This window comes from Panthera onca, chromosome C1, assembly GCF_046562875.1.
Source record: "Panthera onca isolate mPanOnc1 chromosome C1, mPanOnc1 haplotype 2, whole genome shotgun sequence".
Lineage (NCBI taxonomy): Eukaryota > Metazoa > Chordata > Mammalia > Carnivora > Felidae > Panthera > Panthera onca.
The window spans coordinates 38,079,012-38,105,329 of record NC_138346.1 but is presented as its reverse complement, the minus strand read 5'-3'; the positions used below and the strand labels follow the sequence as shown (position 1 = coordinate 38,105,329).

At 38.0% G+C, this 26,318-nt stretch overlaps 1 protein-coding gene across 4 annotated transcripts in view; it reads right to left on the bottom strand.

The window, feature by feature from the left end:
- RFTN2 (raftlin family member 2) overlaps window positions 1–26,318 on the bottom strand; it is a 77,974-nt gene that overhangs the window by 25,610 nt on the left and 26,046 nt on the right. For all 4 annotated transcript variants that reach the window (XM_060622776.2, XM_060622779.2, XM_060622777.3 and 1 more), the window contains 6 exons: window positions 20,090–20,273; window positions 18,500–18,614; window positions 14,565–14,844; window positions 11,524–11,727; window positions 3,267–3,388; window positions 1,901–2,004 (listed from right to left, as the gene is read on the bottom strand). In XM_060622776.2, the coding sequence (XP_060478759.1) occupies window positions 1,901–2,004; window positions 3,267–3,388; window positions 11,524–11,727; window positions 14,565–14,844; window positions 18,500–18,614; window positions 20,090–20,273 (1,009 nt within the window). The remainder of the gene's footprint in view (window positions 1–1,900; window positions 2,005–3,266; window positions 3,389–11,523; window positions 11,728–14,564; window positions 14,845–18,499; window positions 18,615–20,089; window positions 20,274–26,318) is intronic.

Sequence of the window (26,318 nt, the reverse complement as noted above, 5' to 3'; positions counted from 1 at the left end):
CTCGCAGCCCTGAGATTAAGAGTCACATACTCTACCAATGGAGCCAGTCAGGCATCCCAAGAAAAATTTAGGCTCACGAGAGTAGAATCCCTGAGTGAATGGGAGGGAGGAATGATGAATATATTTTTCACTGGGGAAAAAGGAACACGAAAGGTTCAGAACTCAAGAGTACTCTTAGGAAGAGCTAACTGTAATGGGCCAGATGATATCCTAAATTACACACCAATGAGAACCATCAAAAAGAGATGAGAAAGCCAAATACACAAGTTATTCTGAGGGAGAGTGGGGAGTGGGATAGGCCAATGCTTGGGCATGGCTATGAGGGGTAGAAAGGCAGGGAAGAGGAGTTCCTTTCTCACTACCTCCTGCACAATTCTTCTAATGTTAACGAGTTTCAGAGGCTTGTGAAAGTGCAGATTCATGGTTTCACCCTCAGAGCTTCTGACTGTTCCACTGGGGTGGCCTTCCAGAATTTGTAGGTGCATAGGCTCCCCAGGTGTTTCATATTGCTTCGTTTAAAGACCAAATCTTGCGAATTACCACTGTATTGTGACCTGACAGCTATGTCACAGATTTAAACAGTTGGGAACTAATGCTTCAGGATGTTGTCATTCACAACTTGAGTACAGTTACCAATAGATCCCGGAGAAGAAAAGCAGATTAATTGCTTATTTCTAACCCCTCCTTTTAAAGCTTGAGTATCTTTACTCTGTATCAGTCTTTGTCTCTCTTCCCACCTGAAGAAGATGCAGCTTTAATATAAAGCCATGCCAATCAAATGTTTTTACAGTGTGGGGGGAAGTTGGGATACTGGACAGGGGTAGGTTGCAAAACTGGGAAAACCAGAGGAGGCAGGAGGGTGGGTGAGACTGAGAAAGGAGGAGCTGCCTCCTTCAGCTACACCTGACAATTACTCAAGAGTGTTGAACCGCAGTTGACGCTGCTAAAGGGTAAGGCCACGTGTTACTGTGCTGTCCTTGGCAGGTAGTCACTGGCCCAGGCAGGACTGCGTTGGCACTCGATCATTTTCTGGAAGCCAAAGAAGGTAGAGGGAACATCTCTGTGTCCAGGGGACAGCAAAGCTCTTTACACAGAAGACTTAATTGGTTTCTCTCGTTCTGTCTCTAAAAAAAAAAGTACGATTGACTAAAGGGGAAAAGGAAAGGTTGGTATTTGTGAAGTGATGGCACTTTGGTTCTAATGTAGGCAGTTTATTTTAGTGGAAACAGCTAATGAGTTCGTGCTCCAGGGGAGAGCTCAGCCACCTTACCAGAGGGGAGAGGTGAAGGCAGCACTGCCTGGGCTCCTGCCTCCCTTGGTTTGCGCGCACAGTGCGGAGGGGGAGGACAAGAGGTCTACAGAGGGGCCTGAGTTGTTCTGTTTGCAGAGTTACATCAACTCAGTCTTCACTCTAGACATTTTTTTTTTTAAGCTTATTTATTTACTTTCAGAGAAAGACAGCACGAGCTGGGGAGGGGCAGAGGGAGGGAGAGACAGAACTCCAAGAAGGCTCCACACTCAGCAGAGAGCCTGATGTGGGGCTCGAATTCACCGACTGTGAGATCATGACCTGAGCCGAAATCCAGGTTTGGATGCTCAACCGACTGAACCACCCAGGCGCCCCTTGACTCCAGGCATTTTGAGCTGCCCTGAGCTGGGAGTGGGTCTTGCGCCCCTGCCTGGCTCTGCTTGCATGCCCTTGGGGAGGAGATGTTATAGTTTGTACATCTATAACTTGAGGGGATTAGATTAGCTGATCTCCAAGGTCCATGAAATCAGATTAGAAGTTCAGTGAAATGCTTTTTGTAGGCATTAAATAAGCATTTGCTGAATTGAGTTATCTAACAAATGAACTATATTTTGAATTAAATGAGAGTTTGTAAGGCTACTCTGGCATTACCTGTCATGTCGCAGTATAGGTGTAGGCAACACGCTTGTCAGGAGCCATCCAAACTCAGCCAGAGTGTGCAGCAGAGGGCCATAGTCCGTTTTGATTTCACAGCCCTGCATGAATAAGCATAAGAGCTCATAGCCTTAATGGCAAGATGACCAGCAACACAAGTGATTACAATAAAGGGTGATGGGTGTTACAATAAAGGGAGTTCATGCTCCATTAAGTACAGTTTCATCAGTTGCAGTCTTCGTGGGCTTCATTTTCTGCTACTTGCTGCGTTCTAACCATTGAACCAAAGTAGAGACACTGGGGATCAGAGTGGAGAGAGGTTTCCATCTGGTTCTCCAGAGTTTGGGCCTGCCTTCCTTTATGTTCCCTCAATCTTGTTCAGGCATCAGACTTTAAGGTATGGGGCTAGGGGATCTGCATTTAGAAAAGCTCCCTAGTGATGTGGATCCAAGTAGTTTACAGACCATACTGGTTAGAAACACTGGGCCAGGGGTTGGGAAGTGAGGATAAGAGTAGGAAGTGAAGATCAGGAAGTAAAAGGCGAGTGGGGCTTAGATGCTGAGTTGTTTCCCTGCTTTTTATTCATGTGGAATTGATTTTTACTAGGAGCTTTACCTCTCCCCCCAAATCCTTTTCTCCCCACTCATTGGGATTTCTAGTTTATTTGAAAATGAGCTATGCCTCTCTGTATGCCTTTATAAGGCCAGAAAGGCACATGTGTCTATGAAACAGCCTGTCAGTGAGGGCCTCATACACACAACACAATATACCTGAATTCAGTCTGTACACCTCAAGGGCAGTCCATTCGGTGACATCTGAATTCAGAGTGCACAACATCAGCAGCAATGTCATCTCTGATTAGGAAGGACAATGCTGTGTGTACATATTTGGCCTGGTGAGAGAGAGAACACCTTTTGGATATTTTTGCCTTTGAAAGTCAATTCACAAGGTAAAATAAATAAATAAATAAATAAATAAATAAAAGTCAGTCACATTGGTTTCTTGGAGATAAAATAGTAGTTATTGACTGAGTTTTTTTTCAGTTTCAACCAGTTGTCATGGCATGTGTAAAGAGAGTCTCAGTGCCTGGGAACTTTATTCAGGATTATAATGCCAAATCCTTGGGAATCTACTGCTGTTTAGGTACAGGTAATTATTTTACTATCTTATCACGGAGTTGAACATGGAGTAAAGGAAATCACCTTTTCACAAATCTATACAGTTTGTTTACGCATTTGTGATAAAATTCTGAACTCTGCACAAACGTGTTTGAAGGATACTGCAGGTATTAGGCAATGAAGATCTTTAACATGTAAAACTAAATAGAAAAGTAAAGCTAAACTGTCAGAAAACTGCAGTTTACCTCAATAACAGTCCATTGTTCTACTACGATGGCATCATTTCCTTTCCTACTGGAACCTGGAACTCCAGAACCTTCTTCTTCATAGATAAAGAATCCTTCCAAAGATTTAGGCAAATGGTCCCCTGTGAGGAAAAGGATGCAATTAAGAAGAGTGGCAAATACTGAGTGTCTCCTAAAATCATCTAAATCCTTAGATAACCCTTTTAGGAAGCTGAAAGAAAAGCATATAAATTAATCAGCACTTGTTTTGGCTGAATCAATAACATCCTCCTCTTTGAGAGTTGTTATTGTTATAGGGTTTTTTGGGGAAGGTCAAGACAATTTTGTACTTCACTGAATTAAAATCAAACTGTAAATATGAAAACTACAAACACAAAAACAAGATAAAATAATATCATACAGTGAGAAACAAGTGGATTTCCTAAGTCTAAAAAGCACTGGGAACTGACCTTCACCCTGAAATCAAATTTTGGTTTCTGACCTATATGTTTATGCACATTAATTACACCATTAGGAGAGAAAACATAAAAATGTATATTCTTGAAAATATAGGTGTGATATTCAAACTAATGTGAGGTAAGATTACTTCAAAAAAATATAAACACGAAACAATTCTTTACCTCAATGATGCTTTAAAAAAATAATGAAAGAATGGTAACAGGAAAATCCTAAACAGAAGTCATTGTCAAAAGAATTCCTGCTGGGAAGGAAGTTTTAAGGGAGGGCCTCTCTGACATTTTCTTGAATAGTTGACAATAACCAGCTGGCGAAAACTAAACTGATTTTATGGACGTTCTTTTGTCTCCTATTTTGCAATAGGAGACAATTTTCCCATGGTCACGTGCTGGCTAAACAGTTTGGTTTTTATACAGTACAATGTCGCAGCAAAGTCTCTGCTGGACATTTATCTAAATTATAGCCTACAACATTTTCAAGTGATCTATTAAGCTTAAAGATAAAGAAGCCAAACATAATTTCAATGTAATTTTTGGTTTTGATTTTTATTAACAGGCTATAAGCTTTAGGAGAAAATCATCATCATTATTATTTACATCATTTACAATTAGGGCAGAATACCGTGAAGAATTTACCTTGTTCAGATTGGTTCCCTCAAACCCAGTAAAGTGTAATTTACTAGTTAGAGTTAGTTTTCTAATTACAGTGTATGTTCCACTTCCTTTAAATGTACTTGTCCACTGTCATACCAAAGTGACCAGTGGAAGTAAATCTTTTTATCATAAGTTTACAGCTTCACAAAACTGTCTTTAAAAATATGTATGTCCCAAGTCCTTTTTTAGAAAGGGGGTATGAATTTTAGAAATAATTATATACTGTGATAATTATGTAGTTAATTATAATCTGCTTCTTATTTACTTTGGGATTACAATGTGGTTTTGTGGCTCTGTGTCTGTTTTCTTATTCTCAATATTGGGGTACCCTAGTACTTCTAAATTTCTTCTGGTTTAAAAGAATGAAACCATGGTACACTCAAAAAATGCCACACAAGAATAAAAAAGTAAGACTCACTGCTATGTAGCAACATGGATGAATTTCAGAAACTATGTTGAGAAAAGAAGCCAGACACAAAAGAGTAAATACTGTATACTTCAACCTATGTGAAGTTCAAAAACAGGCAAAATTAATCTATGGGGATGGACGTTAGAATAATTCTTTCTCTGGGTGGGAGGATATTGACTGGGGAGGGTCATGAGGTGGCTTCTGGGATGTGGGAAATGTTCTGTACCTTTTTCCCCCCTCTGAATTCTTTCCTCCCCAGCTTTATTGAGATATAACTGATACATAAAGAGATGCTCTATATCTTGAATGTTTGTTTTTATTCAGCTGTACGCATAAGATTAATGCACTTTTCTATACGTGTATTATACTTATGTCCCTCCCTTCTCACTTTAGAGCTCCCAAGGTCCTGGCCGACCTTCTTAGCTCCCATGCCAGTCCCCAGAGCCACAGATGAATGAAGCTTACACAGGAGAAAGTATTTAATATCTCCTGAAAAATTCTCCCTAACAGAAGTGGAGGCGAGGCCGGGTGTCAGGGAAGGTCCCATGGGGAGTGGCTGTTTGGGTGCTTGGTGTGTTAAATCTTCCAGGTAATGGATGAGTTGATAATTGTAAACAGTTACTTAATAACTGTTCCCGAGCTGAGTCACTTTTTAAAAAAAATTTTTTAAACACTTTTATTTATTTTTGAGACAGAGAAAGAGTGTGAGCAGAAGAGGGACACAGAGAGAGGAAGACACAGAATCCACAGCTGAGCTGTCAGCAGGGCCTAACACAGGGCTCAAACCCATGAACCATGAGATCATGACCTGAGCCAAAGTCTGACACTTAACCTACTGAGCCACCCAGGCACCTATAGAACTGAGTCACTTCTTAACAGTACATATTCCAGAGTTTCCCACCCAGTATGTCTTGGCCCATTGGTGTTCTGAGAACCCCTTCCAGAAGTGCCAAGATATGGGATGCCCCCTCCTGCTCAGAGAAGCTTTATCTTCTTGTACCCATGTACCTTATTATCTTATCATTTTCTATGTATGCATAATATGAAAATGAAAAGCATTGACCTGACCCACTGCTTCTTAATTTTTTTTAGCCAAATACCATCAGTAGCAAAGGAAAGTATATCTGTACCCTTGAAGGATGGTCTCCAAGTACAGTTTGAATTGATTTGTGGCAAGAATAAGGTTTCTTTAACGTCTTAATGTTTATATCTTAAAATCCATGCAATATTTGCATTCCTTTCAAATATATTATGTAAAAAAGTAAAGTTCTCCAACTCCCCATATTAAGTAATATTGACATTCTATCCTTTGAACCTGTGTACGCCCTAGCACAAGGCTGCATACCCTCAGGGTACTTGGGCCCTGGTTTAAGAAGCACAAGCTTAACAAATTCTCAGGGAGTGGCTTACTTGTCTGGCCATGTGCTCTGACACATTCATTTCAGCTATATATGACAGTAGCATTTATGTAAATGTGAGGAAAGGTAACATTCCATTTTAGTATTTTTGGTCCATGTGTCATTTTTGGCATCAAACTGCCTAGAGGTAGGCCTGGAGGGCACATATGGAGACTCCCATTTTGTACCTCATTCATGAACATTCTGTCTCCAAAACAAGTCTCAGCCTCTTGACAGCAACCCCCCCCCCCCCCCCCCCCGCTTCCACTCTTACCCTCTCTAATCCACTTCCCAAAATGAGGCGGAAGAAGTTATTTTAAGAATGCATATCAGGTCATAACTCCCTCTTTTATTTATTTATTTATTTATCTATTTATTTAATTTTTAAAAATGTTTATTTTTGAAAGAGAGAGCGAGAAAGTGAGCCTATGTGGGGGAGGGGCAGAGAGAGAGGGAGACACAGAATCTGAAGCAGGCTCCAGGCTCTGAGCTGTTAGCCCAGAGCCTGACACAGGGCTCAGACTCATGAAACGTGAGATCATAACCTGAGCCCAAGTCAGACGCTTAACTGACTGAGCTACCCAGGCACCTCCATAACTCCCTTTTTAAATCTTCAGTGAATGACTTGGAATAAAAATCCTGGCAGGATGTTTAAAGTTTTTGCTTAGGAGCACACACTCCACCTAGGTGCCCCCTGCCCCACTTTCTAATTGCATGAAAATGGGCACATTTTAAAATATTTCTGTGCCTCAGCTTCCTCATCTACAAAAGGGGAATAATCATACTAACCCCACAGGGTTGCTGTGGGATTAAGTGAGTTAATAAATTTAAAGTGCTTAGAACAATGCTGGTGTATAGTAAGTACAAATACATGTTAGCTCTTGTTGTATTATTTATAAGATTGGCTGCTGCTTACCACTTCTACCTTGTATGGAGCCATTCTCTCTTCATACCTGGCTCCAGCACACAGACCTTTTCCCTGTTCCTCTTTCCTGCCCTAGGGTTTTTGTACATCTGGGGGTGTTTCCTCTGCCTAGAACGGTCTGCCTGTGGCTCTAGAATGCTGGCTTTCCAGTCTCAGTGTGATTGGTGCCTTGTCAGGCGGGACCTCCTGATCCCTCCTTACAATATGGTGTTAGGTAATGTCACAACACTTTTCTCCAGTTTGAAATTAGATACATATGTTTCTGTACCCGTTACCGCCTGACTGCCTGATGCCGCAGGGCCAGCTTTTTGAGAGTAGGGAAGATGTCCATTTTGCTCATCATTGTAAATCCAGTGCCTGGCATAGGGCCTGGCATACACATATTTGTGGTGAATAAACACATTTTCTTTGTCAGTACTCTACCTCACTCCTCATTCTGATACACCTTGCCTGTCAGCTCCACATAAGCATTTTTTTTATTTTTTATTAAAAAAAAATTTTTTTTTAACGTTTTATTTATTTTTGAGACAGAGAGAGAGACAGAGCATGAACAGGGGAGGGGCAGAGAGAGAGGGAGACACAGAATCCGAAGCAGGCTCCAGGCTCTGAGCCATCAGCCCAGAGCCCGAAGCGGGGCTCAAACCCACGGACCGTGAGATCGTGACCTGAGCTGAAGTCAGCCGCTCAACCGACTGAGCCACCCAGGCGCCCCTCCACATAAGCATTTTTATAGGGGTGAAGAGTTTGAAATGAACTTAAGTCTAAAAATTCATAAAAAATCAAAATGTAGCCTTAAGATGTGGGTGAACTAAAGGTGGGAAGAGACTATTCTCTGAGGATAATGGGGGCATTTGTAGGCTAGTAGAGTATGGGGACTCATGGGTGTATATGTGTCTGTGTCTGTGTCTGTGTCTGTGTGTGTGTTTTATATCAGCTGGCAAAACTGCTCATCTCAACCCATGCCAACTGCCCACTGGATTCTACACATTCTGGTAAAATAAAGTGTTTTATCTTTGTTGGCTCAATTGGGACCAGTTGGAGTTCTTTGCCCTATAGTGCAAGCCCCTGTGCGTGTGCAGTGATTCCAGCAGAGGACCGGTTTGGTGAGGACCCAACAATGCTGGAGAATGTCAGATACAGGAAACCATTGCAGTGGGAACCCTCAGGCTGCAAGAACAGCAAGACAGCCGCTGGGTACCTCTCCTGTTGGGCTTTTCGAAGCAGAAGGCTTTGAGAGTGCGTGGGAAAGGGCACTGAAGAGGAATTTCACAGTCCTTATAACCTCTCCACCGTGACCCCACCAAAGGAGAAAACTTGTTAAAAGTTTTGTTCCCCCTCTCCCTCTTTCTAGAGGAAGATATTTTATGAGATTTGTGGAGTAAGGTATTTAAATGTCTGTGCAATGTCTGGTTTTGTGCTTTTATTTCTCATGGTGAGCGGACTTCTGACAATATTTTGGAAGAGGATGGAAGCAAGACAAAACAAAATACGCATTGTCCCCTATGTGCTTTAGCTGTCAGGCATCAAATGTCCCAGAACAAAGCAACCAATTCAGCCCTGCTTCCTCCGACTTGCTTCTCACAGTGACACAGGCATGGGTCACAATTTCCCCTCTGCAGCTTCCCTGTGTACTCCTAGGGAAGTCCCAAGAGACACACCCAATTGCCAGGCCCCACAGACCGTGGTGGCTCATTAGGGGCTTGGCATGGCCTGCAATGTAAAATGTCTAATGAGACATTCCAGAGCTGCTGAGAGGGAGAGATTCTCCCCTGAGCTCTCTAAATAGCTTCTGAGGCTTTATGAACAAAAGCTCTACAGAGTCTCTGGCTGGCAACTGCTGTGGCTAATTTTATTTTCATCAGGCAAGGCCCAAGGCGGGGATGCCTGAAAGAGATTCTGAAAGGAGTATTTCTCGTTTTTCCTTCAGCAGTTAGTAACAAACCAAATTTTGAAATGTCTCCAACTAGACTTTTTGGAAGGAAGAGAAGAGAGAAAGAAATATATGAAGCATAAACTGACCTCCAAGTAGCTGATCCATACTATAAGTACTGTAGCTGCACACAAGTTGCAGGAAAGAAAACTAACTCCAGAAAATAAGCTCTGACAGTGGGTAAGGCACTGTGGGAGTCATTTTGTACATACTGCATCTTATCAAATTTTTATAGCAGTAAAGTAGGGAGTATTTTTACTCCCCTTATAGGAAACTGTGGCTCAGTGAGCCCACCTAACTTCCCCAGATCACCCAGCTAATAAGTAGAGAACATAGGATTCAAACCCTGGTCTATCTCATCCTAAAGTCCATGCTCTTCTTAGATTTTGCTGTTTCTGGGGCACCTGGATGGCTCAGTCAGTAAGGGCATGAGACTCTTGATCTTGGGGTGTAAGTTTGAGCCCCATGTTGGGTGTAGAGATTACTTAAAAATAAAAATCTTATGGGTGCCTGGGTGGCTCAGTTGGTTGAGCGTCTGCCTCTCGGTTTCACTCATGTCATGATCTCACAGTTCGTGGGATCAAGCCTGGAGTCGAGCTCTGTGCTGAGCATGGAGCCTGCTTGGGATTCTCTCTCTCTCTCTCTCTCTCTCTCTCTCTTTCTCCCCCTTTCTTCCCTTATCTCCCCCTCCCCTGTTTGTGCATATGCATGCACTCTCTCTGTCTCTTTCTGAAAATAAATAAACTTGTGCTTGCTTCGGCAGCACATATACTGAAAATAAATAAACTTAAAGAAAAAAGATTTTGCTGTTTCCGTAAAAGACCACCTTGGAGGAAGTTTCCAATAACCAAAATACTAAGAACTATCTATTGAGCACCTGCTATGGGCTGTGTGCTATGGGCCATATTTCTGGGTACTTCAATAGGCTAGATCCTTACTCTTGGTTGCTAGTTAAAAGAACTTATTGGACCATGACTCTTGATAATTTTATTTATTTTTGAAGGAGAGAGAGAGACAGAGCATGAGTGGGGGAGGGGAAGAGAGAGAGGGGGAGACACAGAATCCGAAGCAGGCTCCAGGCTCTGAGCTGTCAGCACAGAGCCCAACGCGGGGCTCGAACTCACGAACCGCGAGATCATGACCTGAGCCGAAGTCGGACGCTCAACCGACTGAGCCACCCAGGCGCCCCATGACTCTTGATAATTTTAAATAATCATCCAAAGTCTTTAGTTCTATTAGTTAAGGTATCCCTGATGTAATAGGCTGACTTAATGATAGTAAAGAATACTGATATCTCATTGCTTTTTTTGTTCTTTCCTCTAGGCTCATTAAGTTAGTTAATCTTGGTTTTAATAGCCTTCATCCTTCCTAATGCAATTTTCAAGTCTCCTAACTATGAGTTTTTCTTTTAGCACTAATCTCTTTTTTATTTTTATTTTTTTGAGAGAGAGAGAGAGGGACAGTGTGTGTATGTGCATGTGCACGTGGGTGGGGAAGGGACTGAGGGAGAGAGAGAAAGAATCTTAAGCCATCTCCATGCCCAGGGCAGAGCCTGATGCAGAGCTCGATCTCACAACTGTGAGATCATTACCTGAGATGAAATCAAGAGTTGGAGGCTTAACCAACTGAGCTACCCAGGTGCCCCAGCACCAATTTCTTTTTTAAAACACTTTCCCTAGAAAGTAACTTTTGGAAAGTTTTGTTTGTTTTTGTGATAGACATGAGTGATTACATATCCCATCGTAACTAAAAGAGGAAGACTAGGGGAAGTTGAAAGATAAAGGGAAGGCAGAAAAAATAGAGTAAATATCATTTTCTAAACCAAAGATTATTTTTCTATACAAATTTTAGAGTCAGATATAGATTGGAGTACATGGTTAGATAGTGTCCAAATCTGGGATTGTGTAATAAGTTTGGAGAGTAACTATCAAATGCCACTATAATCCTTTTAACTGGACTGTTATAATACATCTTATTTGGAAAATCCTACTAGTCAATCACACAGTGGTTTGTCTATACCTGATAGTTACAACCCGACAGCAAACATTACATTATAATTCTACCACACACTATGATTAAGCTTTTATTTATTTATTAAAAAATTTTTAATGTTTATTTTTGAGAGAGAGAGAGAGACAGAGCATGAGTAAGGGAGGGGCAGAGAGAGGGAGACACAGAATCAGAAGCAGGCTTCAGGCTGTCAGCACAGAGCCCAACACAGGGCTCGAATTCACAAACTGTGAGGTCATGACTTGAGCTGAAGTCTGACGCTTAACCGACTGAGCCACCCAGGAGCCCCTAAGCTTTTAAATTAAAGCTGCATAGCTGTGTAATAATTGGAATCTAATTCCTAATGAATTTTATAATGAATAATAATGAATAATTCCTGTCCTTTTGGCCATAGATCTTGAGAGGCAAAAACACTTCCACCAACTCTGATACAGGTCAAATTTTTTAGGTATCAATATATTATAATATAAAACATACCTTTAGATGTTTCCCAGCATACAAAAGAATCAATTAAAGACAAGCCTTGTTTATAATAAAATGTAGTTAACTCCAGCCAATCGGCATCAAGTGTACTAATGACAGATCCTTTTCTTGTTACTTTCATTGACAGGATGCCTTCCTGATAGGTCCAGCAGGTTGATTCATCATCGAAAACATTGAATATTGTATACAACTTGTTTTCTGGGGATAAGCATTCAGAAAGAAGAAAGATTATTTATTTATTAATTTACTTATTGAAAAGATTCCTAAACATTTTTTTATTACTCATGTATTTCAGGCATACAGACAAACATAGAGAATAATAAAATTACCCAGCACTCAGCTTTATTAAATGTTGACCTTGTGCCATGTTTCCTTCAGATTTATTTTTCCAGAAAATGAGAGATGGATGTAGTTGAGGCTTACTATGTAGTCTTCCCTAATCCAGTTCTCCCGAAATAGGTACTATAATAATTTGGTGTTTATTTTTCTCATGCAAGCTTTTATTCTTTTAATATACTTTTATATACCCATTAATATATGTATATGTGTGTATATATATATATATATATATATATATATCATATTCTGAAGTTTAAAAAACTTTTAAAAAGTGGTGTTGTATATATGCATCTATAAATTGATTTTCTTTTGCTTGGAGTGGAATTAATACATGTAGACCTTATTCAGTTAGTTAAACTGCTACGTAATATTCTAGTTTATTATTCTCCTGTTGATGGACATATACATTGCTTCCAAATTTTTGTCATTATAAACATTGTTCATGTTTCCTTAGACACACATGTGGGAGTAGCTTCTAGCATACATATGTAGACATGGAACTGCTAGGTCATATCTTCTACTTTTCCATAAGTTGGCAAATTCTTAACTTGGGGAGTGGTGTATGGACCCACCTCTATGGTTGTGTTTAGGAAGTCTAAACCCACTTGCATTGCAAAAGCATTTGGGGGTATGTATGTATATGTGCATTTTTCTGGATTGAGTCTCTGTGGATTTCACCAGATTCTCCAAGAGATCTTTTGTGTGTATCTCCCCCAACCTCATGCTGCCACTACCCCACCCCAACAGCCCAAATTAAGAACTTTTGCCATAGACAAATTATTAAGAAGTATAGGATTTAAACTATTTAGAAAGGGGAATCTAAAGATTATTAATTATGGGAATGCAAGCTGGTGCAGCCACTCTGGAAAACAGTATGGAGTTTCCTCAAAAAACTAAAAATAGAACTATCCTACGACCTAGCAATTGCACTACTAGGCATTTATCCAAGAGATACAGGTGTGCTGTTTTGAAGGGACACATGCACCCCCATGTTTATAGCAGCACTATCAACAATAGCCAAAGTATGGAAAGAGCCCAAATGTCCATCGACGGATGAATGGATAAAGATGTGGTATATATATACAACGGAGTATTACTCGGCAATCTAAAAGAATGAAATCTTGCCATTTGCAACTACGTGGTTGGAACTGGAGGGTATTATGCTAAGTGAAATTAGTCAGACTTTAAGAGACAAAACAGATGAACATAAGGGAAGGGAAACAAAAATAACATAAAAACAGGGAGGGGGACAAAACAGAAGAGACTCATAAATATGGAGAATAAACAGAGGGTTACTGGAGGGGTTGTAGGAGGGGAAGTGGGCTAAATGGGTAAGGGGCATTAAGGAATCTACTCCTGAAATCACTGTTGCACTATATGCTAACTAATTTGAGGTAAATTTAAAAATATATAAAAATAAAATTAAAAAAAATAAAGATTGTTAATTAAATTAAGTAGGTAGTATTTTGGATTTAGAATTTAAAAGGGCTAGAAATAGACACTTGATCTAATCAGGTCGGGATGGGAACCAGCGGGAGTTTAAAGGTAGCATTGGGTAGCAGATAGCAAATAGGTCTCTGACCATATCTTCAACAACTCTTGTTCTTAAAATTTTTACACTGCAAGAAAATCAGGGTGATTGTTAGTTAAGGAGCTGGTGAGAAAATAGGAGGGTGGCGGTGGCAGTGAGGAAGGATGAGACGATGAAGTAGGAAGTGCTCCTGGCTTGTTCATAAAAAGACTGTGCTGACCATGGTTGATGGGTCTCTGCTAGGCTCACGAGATTGAGCACATCTCATTACAACCAGAAAGCCAATGTGCATGTGTGCAGTGTGTTACACGAGTGGGTACAGCTTCAGCACAAACTTAGATCAAAAGGTCAGCCAATAGCAGCTAAATTAATCCAGAATTTATTCTGTGGCAGGCACAGTGCCTTATCTTTTAGCTACTTTTCACAACAACTCCCTTTCTATAAAGAAATTGAGGCAGCCTGACTCCAGAGCTCTTAACAGTAAGGTATGCATAGTCTTTGACTTTCTCTAACAGTGCTTTTTAAAAGCATGCTTGAAAAGATATCAGAAAACTCTGAGCAGGCCAAGATGCATGAGGAAGTGGTCTCAATTGCTTGGGAAGAGTTGCTAGTTGGCAAAGTAGAATAAAACTAATGGTTAAAGTTATTTTCGGATGCAGGCACTATTGTTATATTAATTGCTTCATCATGGTGTGCATTTTCATATTCTAATTGATCATCAAAGAAAGTCAATTAACTTCAAGGGCAAAAACCATCCATGAAATGGGAAAGGCCAAAACTAAAATTCTCATACTCCGTTTGCAAAAACCAAACATAAATCAGAACAGCTTTCTATATTTATAAAATCACTTTCTGTATACACGCATAGCCTCCATTTTATAGGGGAGTTGGTGAATGACTAAATGGAAACCAAGTTTCAAACCAAGTTTCATTATATGGATGGTATTGTATGACCATGCCCGGGACAACTGTTTGAAAAATTGCCTTACCTTATTTCTGGCTGTAATAATTAAAAACAAAATCAAGATGAGTGTAATATATTAGTTTATTCGGTTTTTGTAATTTTAGAAATTTACTTTGTCTCATATTTCCAAAAAAACCCCTCAAAAACTTATTTTTACTAAATTGAAACTAATATACTATTTCTACTCATCTTGTCTATTACCTTCTCCCTTTCTTGATTTAGAATAACTGGGGCTGCCATCTCGGTCCATCTGACACTGTTCACTTTCATGATGAAGTTCTTCCTCAATTCCACTCTCAGATGATTGCCCACTTAATGTTCCTTCATTCCAACTTTTACAGTTTTCATCTGAAGTGTGTCTCAGAGGCAGCGCTGACTCTACATCTTCATCATGGTTGGTTCCGTTGCAGAATTTAAGTGGTGAATAAGGTTGTGATATGAATCCAACAAATTTCATTCCTCTCTTAGCAGCTATATTAATCTAAAAGAGATTGTAGAGCAAGATGTAAAATTCATTTACATTGATCACTTTATCAGTTAACCTGTAGGTTTATTAAGGAAATTCATAAGAAGAAGTAAATTGACCACTAACTAAAGACACATTCATAAACAAATTAATAACCTGTAACAAAGCACTACTCCTAAGTCTATGTCACAGTATTATTGTGACTTCTTCAAACAGAACTGATACACTTTAGAAATTATGAAAAGAAGCAGATGCTGGGGAGCTCAGTCTGTTGAGCGTTAACTCTTGATTTCAGCTCAGGTCATGAGCCTAGGGTCGTGAGATTGAGCCCTGTGTTGGCTCTGCACTGAGCATGGAGCCTGCTTGAGATTCTCTCTCTCTCTCTCTCTCTCTCTCTCTCTCTCTCTCTCTCCCTCTCCCTCTCTTTCTCTCTCTGTTTCTCTCTTTCCCTCTTCCCCTTTCCCTGCTCTCATGTACTCTTTTTCTCTCTCAAATAAAATTAAAAAATAAAAATAAAAGAAATTATGAAAACAGGAATCATATTTTTCTTCAAAAGGTTACTATTTGAGAAGAACTAATAATTCTATAACATGATTTTTGCAGGCCTGTTAACAATGGTCTCTCCCACTGAGGCAAAATTAAAAGCTATTCCAAGAAATCCTCAAAAATAACATGACCAAATACATCTTAATTAACAAAGCAAAAACATTAAAAGCAAAAACATACAGAATTGCTTGCTTGATGTGGGTAAAGAAAAATGTTAGAAGTCTAATTCTTGACAAATGTGTGCATGTAATGCATAGGCCCAACTCACTCTTAGGAAGCTTTCCCATCTATTTATATCTTGATGCTATTGTCTCCTATCAGGCCAAATGCACATGATCAGATTCAATCGTATAAGTTAAAGAATAGGATTCAGAAGAACATTACGTAATGCCAGTGAAATAATTTGAGACGTTAAGAGTGGTTATTTTCATGCCCAGCACTTTCCCCTTTCTCTGCTTTTTCTACATTTCTTTGTTCTTTTTGTGTCCATGTCTTTCTCCTCTGTTAAGCTGGCAATTCTTTTGAGGGCAAGGACTGTGTCTTAATCATTTTTGTATTGTGCCGTTTTGTACCTACAGGTGCTCTATAAGTATTGGTTAAATAAGTAAAAATGAAGAAATAGCAACATCTTTAATTTGGCCACTGTTTTAAACATTTAAACTACATGTTTTAAATGCTACCCTGGGAGGGGAAGAAAGAGTTATGATGGAGGTTGCAATGAAAAGGGCCGGGAAGAACTGGGGCAAAACCAGAGAGCAATACCCACTCAAGGGGGACAATGGTCACTCAGCTCTAGTCAGCGAGGAAAATTCTGGGCAGGACAGAGGTGATAGGTGTGTGGAGCTAAGACAGAGGATAGTGCTGATGCAGTATCATTTACTCCTATACATGGACATGTTGAGATTGTAACAATGCATGAAGCCTTAAAAATAACCACAAATTGTCCTTTATATCAGGTGTCCTGGGAGAGAAGAGGGAGTGGTAAGGGGGCATGATGTTTTTGCAGGTGGAAATGGGTAAATTTATTGTCAGTTCTTTCTCTAGGTCTTATTAGTTGATTTGGGTGAAAAAGTACAGAAGGCTTTTTCTATTACTAGAAAGTTTTAGCTGGAAACATTTGGTAGCAAATATAGTGTTAATGTTTTTTTCCAGTTTTTAAATCGGAAGATTGATATTTTTAAATGTTATTTTTACTTTAAAATCCTGAGAAAAACACTTATAAATCTAATTTTAAACATAAAACAAATATTGATCTAAAGTTAAAATGACTTAAAATCTAGCTATTCAACAATAAACTCTTTATGTAAGACAATTGTTCCAAAATAACATTTGGCATTCATCTACTGCTCTTGTTCATACATGGGGCAATGTTCAAATAGTTCATGTGCTATGTTTCCTGAAGCTTTTCTCTTCATGAAATAAATCCATTACTCTGATTGCTGAAATAACAGTACTTTCCTGTTTAAATAGATCTTTAACTGTGTCCAGGAAGTCAAATGCAAAACAAGGGCTCTGATGGTGATCTATTAAGACTAAATTAGTAGTTACATTTTGTTTCAAAATAAATTTTCTGGAGGGGATTTATTCCCAGAAAAACAAGTTGAAATCTCCCAGATTAGTAGTAGTAAACAGTATGCGTAGCTTGTTTATAAAAATCTAGTCTTTTTCCCCCGCACCCAGAAAAAAAAAAAAAAATCTAGTCTCAAAGACTGTTCCTGAAAACCTTATTGAATGGTGACTTTATACGTAAAAGAGAAATATCATTAGCAGCTCTAACTGGCTATATACAAATTATAGACACTCTGACACACAAGACCACTTAAACCTTGGGAACAATACTAGAAACAGTGAGCAAACCTTAGTTTCTTACTTGAAATGCCTTAGGTTTTTGGCTATATTCATTTAAATAAAACCTAAACCCTACAAATGTATCAATGCAACTAAGAAAAACTTTCACTTAAAATCCCATCAATTTAGAACACTTATAAATGTACAATTTTTCTTGGTCTTAATCAATATGCATATAGTGTTCAATTTTTTGTTTAAGTTTCAATTAAGTTATTTTGTATAGACTTTTCTATCTCAACAGTCAATATAGTTGTTACGTTTAGTCCCCATAAAATATTGCATTGTATGGATGTACCATTGCTATCTCCTCAATTTTCCAATTATTGAGAATCTGGCCCCTTTATTCACTGTTGATTAAACTACTTTGTATAAAAATGACTTTCCCCCTTTTCAATTAATTTCTTGGAATAGATTCTAAAGAATAAAATGGTATTTATGATTTTTTTGACCAGATTGATATCCAGAAACACCTAATTTACTACAATGTACTAATTTATTACGATGCCAGTTGCGATATGTGAATGTTTTCTTAAAGCTCTTCCAACACTGGATTTAATACCTTCAATTTAATTTCTCAGTTAATATTGGTGAGGTATTAAATCTCAGTTTTATTTTAAAAATTATTAGTTAGGTTGAACCTTTTTCCAAAGGTCTGTAGTTTATGTTTCCTTTTGTATTTTGCTGTCTGTGGATTCTGTCTGTCCATTCAAGACTGGACATTACTTTCATGCATTTGTATTCATTTTATATATTTTTTAAATAAACCCCCCTAAGACACACTTATTGGAGATTCCCCCCACACTGATTCTTTTTTTAAGCTTAATTTTCCTAATATATAAGTTATATTTATATTCTCAAACTCCTCAACTTATTCATAATTCAGTATGTCTATTCTTTTGTTTTCTTCTGTATTTTTTATAGGTAAAAAAATTACCTCTTTATCTCATTTGAAATGTGTGGAGTCTATTTTACACAGAGCAAATTGTCCATTTCCCCAGCAGTTGTTTTCTGGGATGGTTGTTTTCCCACTTTATTTCATTGGGTTTGTTTCCAAACTTCTTATAGGTGTGTAAATTTATTGCTGGCATTTCCATTGACCTGTATTTCTGTTTCTAACTCTGTATAATTTAGTATGTGTGCTTCAATATGTTTTAACTTCTGGAAGAATAAGTCACTTACCATTTCCCTGTTCTTTTTAAGGTAAGAAAGGAGATTGATGAAGAAGAAATACCAAATATTTCTCAATATCACATGAAAAAATGTATACATTTAGTACCTTTTCTATCAGTTCTTTTGCTATGTCATTTGTTTGTGTCTCATAAGTTAGAGGACATTCCTCAATCACGAGCCTTGGGCGTCTTTGTCCACTGGATGCTGCCGAATGCTTCAGGCTGTAACAGAGAATATACCCATGGTTGGAAGTCAATTGATCATTTTCAGCTAATATGCTTATGTAAAATTGAGAGAGCAACTCACAAATAAGGTCAAGGCAATCTTTTTGTTGTTGTTATTTCAAACTTAATAATGGTGGTCTTCTTAGGTAAAAATACCAGAAAAACAGGTTGAATTTTCTTAATATAAACCTCTATTAATATAATTTCTGATTTGATATGGAAGAAAAAATTCAACAGCGGTTTTAATAAAAATTGTAAGAAATGATTTTAGATCACTGTTACACTTGATTATTGTACAAAAACGTTAGTCAATGTCCTCTTTAAATGCAAATAAATATTGTCCTGTCTTCTTCCTTTTTTTTCTTTTCTGATCATTACCCTTTGCTTATTCTTAGCCTTGTCAGAGCACTACTAAGTCCATTTGAAATAATGTTAAAAAAGACAAAATAATTTATACATGGTTTATAAGATTTATAATTAGAAGTGTTGCTACTGTGTGATAAAATGACATGTTTATTTAATAATGCTTGGAGTATCTGATCAAATTCGATCTCATGGTGAAAGCTGACGCCTGTACAAACCCTCTCAGACATGTATAAATAGGCTTATACTGATAAGTAGCAGGCAGTGTCCCTTAAAAGCACCTTTCTTTGCTTAGCCCTTTCTTAGTTAAAGCAATCAATTGTTAGGCCATCACTAAAAAGAGAAAACAGTTTTTACCCTGGTATTTGGGATGGATTGATATAGTTAAAGAGTTGGGTGAAAAAATTTAATGTGTTAATCAAAGACATTGACTTGGTTATTTTCGCTCCTCACTGGAAAGGGCAATTGTATTTTGAAAATTATCAAACTTACAAGCTAGGCTGGCAAAAATGGTTGCAGTATTATTTGGGAAAGCAGCTACCAAAAAAAGTGAAAAAAATGAACTAAAATGGATGGTCTTTACACTCCCCCCCCTTTTTTTTTTTGAAAAGGCTGAAGTCTATCAATTTGTGAGAACTCTGCACGTAGGCCTTTCTGCTGTAAACTGCTTAGAAGGTAGAGCTAGTTTCTGTTGCCACTATTATTAAAATAGTATAGGACAGTTAAAAAAAACACTCAGTGAAAGTGGACTTCATTGGTCCAGTCATCTCTTTTAGCCCAGTGACAGGACCTGTAGCTGACAACTACTCCCTCATCTGCTGAAGCTTCTAGGTGCTTCTTGAATCTATCTTCCTTTTCCTTTGTTCACCGACATCCTCATCTAGGACCCATTTGTCTGCAAGGGGCTAAAATCAAGGAACAGTTTTAAAAAGGAGGGAGGTGTAAGTTTCCTTCTTTCATTCCAGGTTTAACCACTAGAAAATGTGCTCTCAACCAACCCCCCTAAATATCCTTTATTCCCCATCATTACGTTCAAACTTTCTTTTCTTTTAACCAAAGAAAACTGTCTCGACAGCTTCTTAGTCTGTTTCCTTGAGCACTAGGCTTACCTTAACTTCAAGCGCAATAGCACTACCCTGTACAGGTAACTTGCAGGTAGGTGTTTTCGCTGCCCCACAGGTTGTATAACAGGATGAATAGCCCCAACAATATATCCTTTAAGATAGTAGTCTTCAACTTTTGTTACTATATCCGGAATTGAATTTATCTTGATGACTTCTGGGTTTGGCGAGGCTGAAATATCAAATGCAATGAGAAATCGCACATTTATAAAATTGAATTATATGTTACTTCTATTTATGTGTGACAATAATTAATGAATGGAAAGCATATCCATGTGACTTAATCTCAAAGTTACACTAACATGTATTATATATTTTCTAAATTAATTTCAGAAAAAAGCAAAAGTAACCTTATAAGCTGGTAAATATGTAATATTACCATTATGTCTTATTGATAAGGTAAGAAATGCCTTATATTTACTTTTTCAATTAAGGCAGCTTTATTTTTTAGAATTTCATTTTGAGTGATGGTATTCCATTAATAGATATGGAAGACATACATATGAGAAACAATATTAAGTTGGAGAGCCAATTGTTTTTATAATTCTGAACAAGCTGAGATGCATCATTGTTAAAAATAAAATTCATACAAATCTAAAAATTAAAAGTGGGTGTAATGATATTTGTTAAGCAAAAATTGTCAAGTGCTTTCTTATTTCCAATTACACTTCAAAAGCATCATGTTTTAAGTTTCTTTGGGAAACTAAACATGATTTCTTACGGCACTTATATAAATGCTTGAGTGGAGGAATTGAAAAAGGAAAGGTATCCTGAAGTTCTTTTTAATAAGTAAAATTTCTAAATGTAGAGGAATTTTAAATGCAATAGTGATATGTAATTGAACTAGCCCTTTGAAGCAGGGCAAATCTGTAAAAACTATAGAGTAGTACAATGTGTACAGTTTTTAGTAAAAGGAAAAGGGTGTGTTATTTGGGAAAATGTTCTTAATGTTCAAGCAGAGTTAATTTAAAAAACAACTTTATTTTCTGTAACAATATTTCTCATTTTCTGGAGAGAAGTCAAGAATTAATATCTAGAAATAGACCTGCAATTTGATTATCTCTTGAGTAACAAAACATATGAACTTAATTCCAGGCGTGAGCAGTGCTGGCTGTTGGCCATCTGTCAGTCTGGTCCGTGGTGTCCAGCAAAGAACTGTGGCTAATTGCCTGAACACAGGAAGGAGGTTAAGAAGCAGACAAGGAAGAAGGGTCAGAGGAAATCCCTGCCTCCTCTTACATTAGTATCCACATGATGGAACAAAAATCCACCAACACTGGGTATTCATGCCAATGTCTCAAAAGAAAACAAAACCCTCAATAGAAAAGTTATATAAATTAAGACAAATCCATTTCCTCAAAGTCTCTTTCTCTTTTGGATTTACACTAATTTATTTACAATGTATTTTCTTCATCATTATGTATAGGGAGAAATACCAAAGAGAATGATCCTGGACTTAGAAGGAAACAGCTGGGTTTCATCGTCCAATGGCCCTGTGCTGCATGATTGTGTGGCAATCACTCCATTTTTCATTTGGTCTTACTTTTTCAGTATTTTAACTACCAATCCTATTCCCAAACAAAGAAACTGAAAAACTATAAAACACAATAAACCGTTAAGACTAAGGAATGATACATACATAACCCAAACCTATTTTTAGGATTATATACTAATTCCACAAAATTTTTTCAAAATGAGGCCTTTTTAATGGATCTTGCTGTTTATTATAGGAAGTGGAAATGCCTTACTTAGCATGATACTGAAGAATCTTCATAGTCTGGCCTCTTTCTACTTATTCAGCCTTCACTGTTGTCATCTGTTTTCTTGTAGGTCTTGCTTTGGCAGGCCTGTACTACTGCAGTTCCTGAACCTCACATGCTGTTTCATGCCACCAGGCCTTCACTTCCTTTCCTGCTCCCTGAGGCTGGTTAATCACTTCTTCCTCTGTGTGTGCATTCTACTAGTTCCTTTTCAGACTTTATTATAGTTGCTTGTTTATATGTTTGTGTCTGCTGTTAGACTAAGAATTCCTTAATGGCAACGAACCTACCTTATTTTTCTTTCTATGCCTAGCATTTTCCTTAGGTTATTATTATGTTAAGTTGGAAATACTGTTCATTAGGGAAACTATGAAGTAAAATTATTGCATAAAGGAGGGAAAGCCATCAAGGTTAGCTGGTAAATTCAGGAACAAATGTACACATTATCTAGGACTTGTTGGAGAGAGACACAACAGGGAAAGAACACACAAAAAGTGTTGCAAAACTGTTACTCTTTTGATTATAAAAGTGAAGGTGGTCAAGAACCTAGTGAGAATCCAACCAGGTAGAGTTAAATGTCATATTCACTTCTGAATGGTCTAGCTTCGGGCCCCATTTTAGGTTCCTTAAATTAATCATATTGCAATGAGAAAATGACAAAGAAAATGAGGTAAAAAGTAATGAGAAGTGGAACTACACTGGATGTAATTAGCTCCACCTTGGAGTGAAATCTGGAGAGAAATTTGGGAGACCTTATCACATACAAAGAATGAGATTGTAGGCTTAGAGAGCTTCAGGATCCCGCTGGGCTTGCTTCCCTTGCTGACTTGGTTGGAGTCACTGTTTGGTCCAACGTTGTCTTACCTAAGTCTACTCTCATACCATTGCTTGGAAGGAAACCCCAGAAATCAAGAACTGAGGATTGGGAAGAGGCTGACTACTTTAGTTGCTTCATACAAGTAAAATCATACATTACGGTTGACCCTTGAGCAACATGGGGGTTGCGGCACCAACTCCCATGGTCAAAAATCTACGTATAACTTTTGACTCCCTAAAAACTTAATTACTAATAGCCTACCGTCAACTGGAAGCCTCACCAATAACATAAACAGTCAATTAACGCATATATATATATATATATACACACACACACATATATATTATATACTGTATTCTTATAATAAAGTAAGCTAGGAAAAAGAAAATGTTATGAAGAAAATCATAAGGAAGAGAAATAAATTTACAGTACTATACTGTATTTATCTAAAAAAATCTGTGTGTAAGTGAACCTGTGCAGTTCAAATCCTTCTTGTTGGGTCAACTCTATTTTTTTGTCTTTTTGTGACTGGCTTATTTCACTTAATACAATATCCTCACGGTTCATCCATGTTGTAGCATATGACAGGATTTCCTTTTTAAGACTGAATAAGATTCCATTGTATATATATACCATATTTTGTTTATCCATTCATCCATCAATGGATATTTGAGTTGGTTCCACTTCTTGGCTATTGTGAATAGTACTGCTATGAACGTGGACATGCTAATATCTGTATGAGATACTGCTTTCAATGCTTTTGGATGTATACCCAGAAGTGTGATTGCTGAATTATACGGTAATTCTATTTTTTAAAAATGTTCATTCATTTTGAGAGAGAGAGCACATGTGAACAGGGAGGGGTAGAGAGGGGAAGAGAGAGAATTCCAAGTGGGCTCTGTGCTATCAGCACAGAGCCTGCCGTAGGTCTCTATCACACGAACTATGAGATCATGACCTGAGTCAAAATCAAGAGCCAGATGCTTAATGGACTGAGCCACCCAGGTGCCCCTGGTAATTCTATTTTTAAGTATTTGAGGAATGGCCATATTGGTTTCTATAGTGGATGCACCATTTTACATCCCCATCAACAGTGTACAAGTTTTCTAATTTCTCTACATCCTTGCCAACACTTGTTTTCTATTCTTTTTTTTTTAAATAGTAGCCATCCTAATGGGTATGATATTTCATTGTGGTTTTGATTTGTATTTCCCTATTAGTGATGTTGAACATCATATACTCATTGGCCATTTGTGTATCATTTTTGGAGAAATGCCTTTTCAAGTCCTTTGCCCATTTTTAAATTGGGTTATTTTTGTTCTCAATAAGAGTTCTTTACATATTCTGGATATAATATTTACTTCCATTTCATAGGTTGACTTTTCACTCTGTTGATTGTGTCCTTTGATACACAGAAGTTTTTAGGTTTGATGTAGTCATATTACCTATTTTTGCTTTTGTTGCCTTTGCTTTTTGTGTCATATCCAAAAAATCTTTGCTAAATCCAATGTTATGAAAGTTCTACCCTATGTTTTCTTCTAGGAATTTGATAGCTTAGGCTAATCTTTAAAGACTTTTTTTTTGAAAAGTACAATAGCACTAGATTATTGGTTTAAATTTTTTTTTTAACATTTATTTATTTTTGAGACAGAGAGAGACAGAGCATGAACGGGGGAGGGTCAGAGAGAGAGGGAGACACAGAATCTGAAACAGGCTCCAGGCTCTGAGCCATCAGCCCAGAGCCTGACGCGGGGCTTGAACTCATGAACCGCAAGATCATGACCTGAGCTGAAGTCGGACACTTAACCGACTGAGCCACCCAGGCGCCCCTAGATTATTGGTTTAAAAAGGTATGCTATGCCTTCTTTCTCAAAATGATGCCAGAAAAATGAAAAACTTTGATACTTTCACATTGGCTTTACATGATTATTTTAGGTAAGGTAAGTTATAAAATGAATACATAAAAATCATGAAAGTATAAGAAATTTTAAAGTTTATTGAAAAAATACTATTTACCTGACAAAAGTGAAACACAAAAGAATGTAGATTGTAGTTTATAACTTAAAATAATATATGAGTGGAGATGAGCATTTCATCTTATGAAAGCGTGTCTTTGTAAATTATACAATTCAATATAAGAATGAGGGATGTGTGTTGGTTTGGAAATCTCTCCTGGCATTTTAACCACTCCCACTGGCCAGGTGTAATTATAGTGGGTATCACAAGCTGTGTGAAGTTGGTTGTTTTTCCATATGGCATGACTAGAGAGAGTGCTTGAGGTTTCAGTCAACAAACCATTCAAGGATCACTTGAATTATAACTGTGAGTTCTGGTTTCCTGGTTGTTGCCTGAAAACTTGCCATTGTTAACCTCTGGCAATATCAAGAGAGCCCCAATCTCAGAATGGGTGTCAGGTACTTCAGAGAAAAGCCCAGGACTCTTTTAAGAAATGTGGCATTTCCAATACTCCTGACATCCCAGAGGAAAAAGTTCTGTGGAAAAAAGGGGACACAAGGGGTCTGAATCTGAAAGTGATTTAGAAGAATTGAGGCCTGAGTGTAAAGAAGTTTTAGGAATATTTTTATTGCACTTAGTGTTCCTTTTTTATGTATGGAGGAGAGATAGAAGGAATAATTGACGTTTATTTTATTTTATTTATTTATTTTTTTAATTTTTTTTTAACGTTTATTTATTTTTGAGACAGAGAGAGACAGAGCATGAACAGGGGAGGGGCAGAGAGAGAGGAAGACACAGAATCCGAAGCAGGCTCCAGGCTCTGAGCTGTCAGGACAGAGCCCGACGCGGGGCTCGAACTCACGGACCGTGAGATCACGACCTGAGCCGAAGTCGGACGCTTAACCGACAAAGCCACCCAGGCGCCCCAATAATTGACGTTTAAAAATGTCTCAAAGAGCTTTTACCATTGGTAAGAATTAAATTACTAAGTGAGAAAGTAGTAAGTCATAGTTTAATTTGTGATTTTTTTCTCTCTTAGCAGTACATAAAGTAATGGTGTGTTTTACAATCAACAATGTTTTGGAGTCAATGAAGAATGATAATTATATAGCAAAGAAGTGGTTGCAAATACATTGGCTAAGAGAATGAGGATTTGGGGCACCTGGGTGGTTCAGTCAGTTGAGAGCCTGACTCTTGATTTTGGCTTAGGTCATGATCCCAGGGTCATGGGATTAAGCCCGCATTGGGCTATGCACTGAGTGTGGAGCCTGCTTGAGATTCTTTCTCTCTCTCCCTCTGCCCTCCTCTCCCACTTGTACACTCACTCTTTCTCAAATAAAAAATAAAATAAATTAAAAAATAAACATAAAAAAAAGAGAATGAGGATTTGAAGAACTCTTTGTTTGGTAGTATATATGTTCCCACCCCCCACCCACCCAAATTTGAACAGGGATAAATTCTTAGTTCTTTTCATAGTTCAAAACACAGAATGAGAGAAATCTGATTTAACACATGTTCATTTGGTGGGGGAAGGAGGAAACCCTAGAGACTTTAGCTGCCCACAAATTAATTATAAGTTAGCACTTAACCTAATGTGATCATAGTCATCTGAAAGAAAACGGTTTCCAAACTGGCTCACTGAATTCTGTGCTGAGCAGACCACCATTGGTATACTTCCTGTTTA